The 5433-nt window shown below is 51.8% G+C and overlaps 1 protein-coding gene across 1 annotated transcript in view; it reads left to right on the top strand.

Annotated features, from left to right (window-relative positions):
• PLXNA4 (plexin A4) overlaps positions 1 to 5433 on the top strand; it is a 285370-nt gene that overhangs the window by 225935 nt on the left and 54002 nt on the right. Inside the window, exon 22 of the mRNA XM_006016338.3 lies at positions 3211 to 3357. Within this exon, the coding sequence (XP_006016400.1) occupies positions 3211 to 3357 (147 nt within the window). The remainder of the gene's footprint in view (positions 1 to 3210; positions 3358 to 5433) is intronic.

Below are 5433 nucleotides of genomic sequence, written 5' to 3'. Positions count from 1 at the left end.
CAGGTGTCCAAATCACCTTGGTTGAGGCCCCAGCCTGTATTAGCTCTGTCAGGGGCACCACTTGTAGCTGGGCCAACTAGCCTAGACCCACTGTGTCGGGCTCGGCTTTGAGGTACTGGCTTTAATCAGTCTTCTCCCAGCTCCGTGGCCCTGGCGCCGTGTAGCCGTGCCCCTCCAGAGCTGGGCTCTCCAGTCCTGTAGCTTGTGCCCCTCTGGGCACTAATGAGGCCTCCACCTCGCCTTATAGTCTCATCCCAAAACCACCAGGTTAAACTACAACATAACACTAATCCCCTGGGCTATAACAAAGTAAAAATAATAGAGGCAGCGTGCCTGCCTCTGGGGCCTACAGGAGTTCACATTGCTTCGGCCGCTGGCTCAACCCAGGGCTCAACCCAGGATAGTATTCCAGCCTTGACTCCCATGCAGGGGTTTCCAAAATGGTGCTGACTTCTGCTCATATTAAACCTAACTAGGAACTCTTCATGCATCAGCTAGACCACCAGAGCTTTGGAGGTGGCTCTGAGCTTCCCAACTCATGCCCATCTAGTAGAGAGCTAAGCCTTGGAGCCGTGCCTGGCCAGACTAGAGACTAGGAATCTAGCCAGCCCTGCTTCGGCTGAGCTCCTCAGAGCCCCAGTTCTCTTAGCAGGAAAGTTTTGAAGGTCCCTGGAAGGTAATTTCAGTGGCTTGTCGTATCAGCTTCCCATTCTCAGCTGAAAGGCGGGGATAGAAGGAGGTGACTCGCTAAAGCTCTGCTTTTGTAATAGGCTTTTTTCCCTCACTCAGCTTCTTGTCTTCCTGCCTTAGCCCGAACCCAGGCCTGATAAGGGCAATAGACAGGCACACGGAAGCAATATGCTGCTGGCAGATAAGCTAATTAAGTGGCAGACAGGTGTAGGAACAGAGAAAGGGGCCACTTTGCTTCAGATTATTAACTTGTTTTCTCCAGGATTTACACCAGAGGCAAATGACCTCGCTCATTGACTGGGGACAAATTGCTCGAAGGGAGGGGAAGAGCCGCAGAAGGGTGGGAGGATGGCAGGATGGAGGCAGAAAAGAGGAAAGCCAAGGGAGAGACTGATCAGGTTGGGGAGGGGCAAAGCAAAAGCAGGGAGGGGAGGAAGGACAAATGGAAAAGGGAGAATGGGATGAAAAGGAAGAGGAGTGCAGTGTCACTGCCAGGCAGGGGTCGTTATCCCTCTGAGGCTGTGCCTGTGCATGTGCTAATTTTTCTAACTTGCTGTCCCCACATTCACCTGCCTCCATGGTTGGGTGGGAAAGGAAATTCCTTGTGCAGATCTCCCCACTGGGCCACGGTTGCCAGCCCTGGGGATGCCCAGGAGCAGGAGCTCTGACACCCAGTGCCAGCATGGCTGCCCTTTCCATGGCAGGGAGGCCTGCAGCTTTCCAATGATTTGTCTAGGCAGCCAGAAACCAGCACTGCATTGCCTTGGTCTGCCTTGGCCCCCACTCCCAGAGAGGTGGCCCTGAGCAGTGACCTCCTGTCAGGACTGCAGAGAAGGACCTGGGGGTTACAGTGGACCACAAGCTAAATATGAGCCAACAGCATCTCTCGTTGCAAAGAAAGCCAACAGCATCCTGGGCTGTATTAATAGGAGGGTTACTTGCAAATCAAGGGAAGGGGTTCTTCTGCTCTATTTGGCACTGGTGAGGTCTCACCCATGTCCAGTTTTGGGCCCCACACATCAAGAAGGATTTGGACAAATTGGAAAGAGTCCAGTGGAGAGCAGCTAACATGATTAGAGGCCTGGGAAGCAAGACTTAAAAGGATGGGCTGAAAGAGCTTGGGGTTATTTAGTCTGGAGAAGACTGAGGAGGGATTTGATAGCACTCTTTGAATACCTGAAGGTCGCTGTTAAAGAGGATGGAGATGGGGTTTTCTCTGTGGCTGTAGGGGACAGGACTAGGAGCAGTGCCTTCAAATGGCAGCAGAGGAAGCTCAGGTTGGAGATCAGGAAGAACGTGGGGACTCTGAGGGTGGTCGAGTGTTGGAACAGGCACCTAGAGAAAGGTATAATCTCCATCCCTGGAAACTTTGAAGAGCAGGTTGGACAGACACTTTGCTGAGCTAGTTTAGTCAGGAATGATCTTGCCTTGGTTGAGCTGGACTAGATAATCTCGTATTGTCAGGTCCCTTCCAACCCTTCTGTCCTGTGATCCACGGTCCCTCGTCTTTACCTGGGGCAGGCTAGGGCATTATGTCTTGTGTTGTGTCAGGGTGGACTGAAGCTTTACTGAGATGTTAGGGATTTGTAGTTGTATAGGATGTTTTGGATCAGAACGATCCTGCCTCAGGTAGGGGGTGGGACTAGATGACCTTTGGAGGTGCCATCCAGACCTACTCTCTATGATCCTATGATTAGGTTGAGCTTGGTGTGTCTGTCCCATCAAGGAGGAGAACTTAGCACTGGTTCGAGGCAGAGATGCATCTGTTTGACAGCCCTGCTGACCACGGTCCTCTCCAGGCATGAAACACATGCACAGCACAGGCGCCGCAGGGCAAGCCTCCCTCCTACTATCCTGCCAGGGAGTCTCAGTCCTGATGCCCAGCAATTTCCAGGAGGACCCCAAGGTGGGCAAGTTGCCAACTGTTCAGGTCTTCTGCGACCTCTGAGGGCTTTAGTTGGCCTTGTCTCCCTGACTAAAGGCAAAACCCTCTGTGCATGCCCTGCCCAACATCCTGAGTCATTTAAAGACCAGAAAAGTTTGCTCTAATCAGATCTCATGCTTGCCTTGGAGAATGTCTTTGCAGGAATTATTAAACCAGGCTTGACGATAGAGCGTCAGTCCGTTGCACCTGGCCATGGTCACCTTGGTTGTTTTCTAGAGCAGTTTGTACAGGTAGGCTAAGACAGTGGGTCTCAGTTGAGGATATATTGATTAATTTTGGCACTTCAGGCTTTTAGGTCACCTGCTCCCAGCTCCCCAAACCAGCTTCTGGTTAGAGCCCTGATGTACCGTCTTGGCCTACTGGTGCCCTAGGTCACCACAGAGCTTGGGTTGTTTGCATTCCAAAAATTTGGAGCCACCAGATCTCCCTGGTAGATTGGAGAGAGCACAGCCAAATAGGCCATCTGTGATTTGACGAAACTATAGTCTCAGCCTGAAAGATTAGGACTGGCTGACCTTAGGGGCATGATGTATTTAGGACATCATCTGGTTTTTGTTCCTCTTGTCTCCATGCAGGAGTGTGCCGGCGAACCTCTCTTCTCTCTCTTCTGCGCCATCAAACAGCAGATGGAAAAGGGCCCCATCGACTCCATCACTGGGGAAGCCCGATACTCGCTGAGTGAGGACAAGCTCATCAGGCAGCAGATTGACTACAAGACACTGGTAAGTCTTGCTCAGACCAAGGAGTCCTACCAGGGTCCTGAGGATCTCCTAAGCTGGAGTCAATTTGCCCAACCTCCCCTTGCCATTGAAGGCCACCACGTGGACACTCACCCAAAAATGCACTATTAACATCTCCTAACACTGCCACGGCATACGGTAAATGCCTCTGTTGTAGGAAGAAGGTTTGCAGTGACTACTCCATGCCACTGCAGCTGGCTGGTTGCTCTGGCCAAGAGCAGTCCCAGGTGCCCAGGGATGTTGCCAGCTGTGTGGGAGTGCTTGGGTTAGCTCAATGTTGCATGGCATGCACGCAGTTGCAGAGGCGGTGCATAGGCAGAGTTGAGATAAGAACGCATGAGGATCTGATGGTGGATCATGCAGGTGATGGTGTGGGCAGGAGACAAGGAAAGGGAGACTTGGACAAAGCTGTGCTTCTAAGGTGCTCAGAAGGGGCCTAATGGTAAATGACAGCATGAGATCTCAGCTACAGGCCACGGACAGTGTCTGCACAGGGCAGCGCGGTATGTGGTCACTAAGCAGGCAGCCACGAGGTTGCACCCCATGCTGCTGGCTTGGTGGGCTTGTCCCTTTGACCCCAACTTGGCAATGACTGAGGTCATGCTAACATCCACCCCTGCACCAAAAGAGCTCTGCTTCCACGGGCCGTGTTAAAAAGCACCCCATGCAGTGTGGGCATAGACAGTATGTTTCCAATCATTGCTTCTGTAGTGCTCTCTGCCCAGTTTTCTTCCTGTGGAAGGCTATCAAAGCCGCAGTGGCATCGCCCTCCAGTTAGAGAGCAGCAGGTGCCCTCCCTCCTGCCACCTTTAGCACTGCCACAGCTTCTCTCTGCCTCCCTCCTCTCTGCCCTGTCACCAGCCATCCTCCCCACCCCCATGTCACAGCTTGCTCCCGCTCCAGACTGCCACACATTCCCATCCTGAAGAAACTGCCAATTCAGCAGATCTTCTACACGCTCTGTTTCTACACACGCTGTTAGCACAGGACACGCCAGTCTGCGGGGAATTCCTCCCCCACGCTCCATCTGGGTGCGTGCATACACGTGTGCATTTAGACACCATCCCCCGGCTTAGCCTGGTCTATCCCGACACACTTTCCGCTCCAAATGCAGATTATGGCTTGTGCCCAGGCATTGCAAGAATGATGATGGAAGCTTATCAGTTTGCTGAGAGTGAGGGATGCCTGGCCAGCTTGCAGTGCAGGGCTATGGAGGATGCATGAGGAGGAGCCTGGCACCTGCAGTAGAGTTAGACATGCCAAGCTAGCTTTAAACTGACTAGCTTACATCCAAGGAGTAGTTTGGTCCTAGCAACAAAGAGCTTACTGCAGGTTAAGCAGTAAACTATTTCTCAGCCAGGTTTAGCAGCCTATGCTGATCTCCATGCTTTCAGAGAGAGACAGCTCCTAGTGCCCATGCTAGCTTTATGCTAGCTAGCATAAAGCTAGCAGAAGTAGGTCCAGTGCCTGTAGGGTTATAGAAAATAAAGGCAGGATAGCGATAATTGGAGTGAAAGCAGAGCATAAAAGTAACAACAGAGGAAGGAGTCACATCAAGGGGACTAGGAGGAAAGCAGAGGTGGGTGTAAGAAATGGAGGGAGGGGTTCACCAGCTGTGACAGATGTCTGATATTGGATATGCGTCTTCAGTGCAGGGGGAGAAAGCTGTGTGATGCCAGAGGCTGGAGAGGCAAAGTAGGGAGATCATCTTTATGTGCTCAGAGAGGTTTCAGCTTGCTGGCATCCTGGAGGTACAGGTGCTCAGATGGTGTTCAGGCTAACTGGAGTGGTAGCAAGAATGTCGTGTGCTGGGAGCCTTTGTTCACAATGTCCCGGTGGGACACGGGAATAAAAAAATGTAAGGACAGGAGAGCCAGCTGGTTAAAATAAAATAAAATGGGAGCATCCTCAAAGCTGGATCTCAACCCTGAACCAATGTATTTTGAGGTCTGGAAAAGCTCTGTTCGTCTATGCTGACATCACTGGCCATCTCAAGAACTTCACAGAAAAGTCAGTGATTGCTCCGAGTTGCCGTACTATGTTTTCTGAGGATTCAGC

Source organism: Alligator sinensis, unplaced genomic scaffold (genome assembly GCF_000455745.1).
Source record: "Alligator sinensis unplaced genomic scaffold, ASM45574v1 scaffold268_1, whole genome shotgun sequence".
In the NCBI taxonomy this organism is placed as follows: Eukaryota; Metazoa; Chordata; order Crocodylia; family Alligatoridae; genus Alligator; species Alligator sinensis.
The sequence above is the reverse complement of the archived record's forward strand: the minus strand, read 5'-3'. Positions and strand labels throughout refer to the sequence as shown.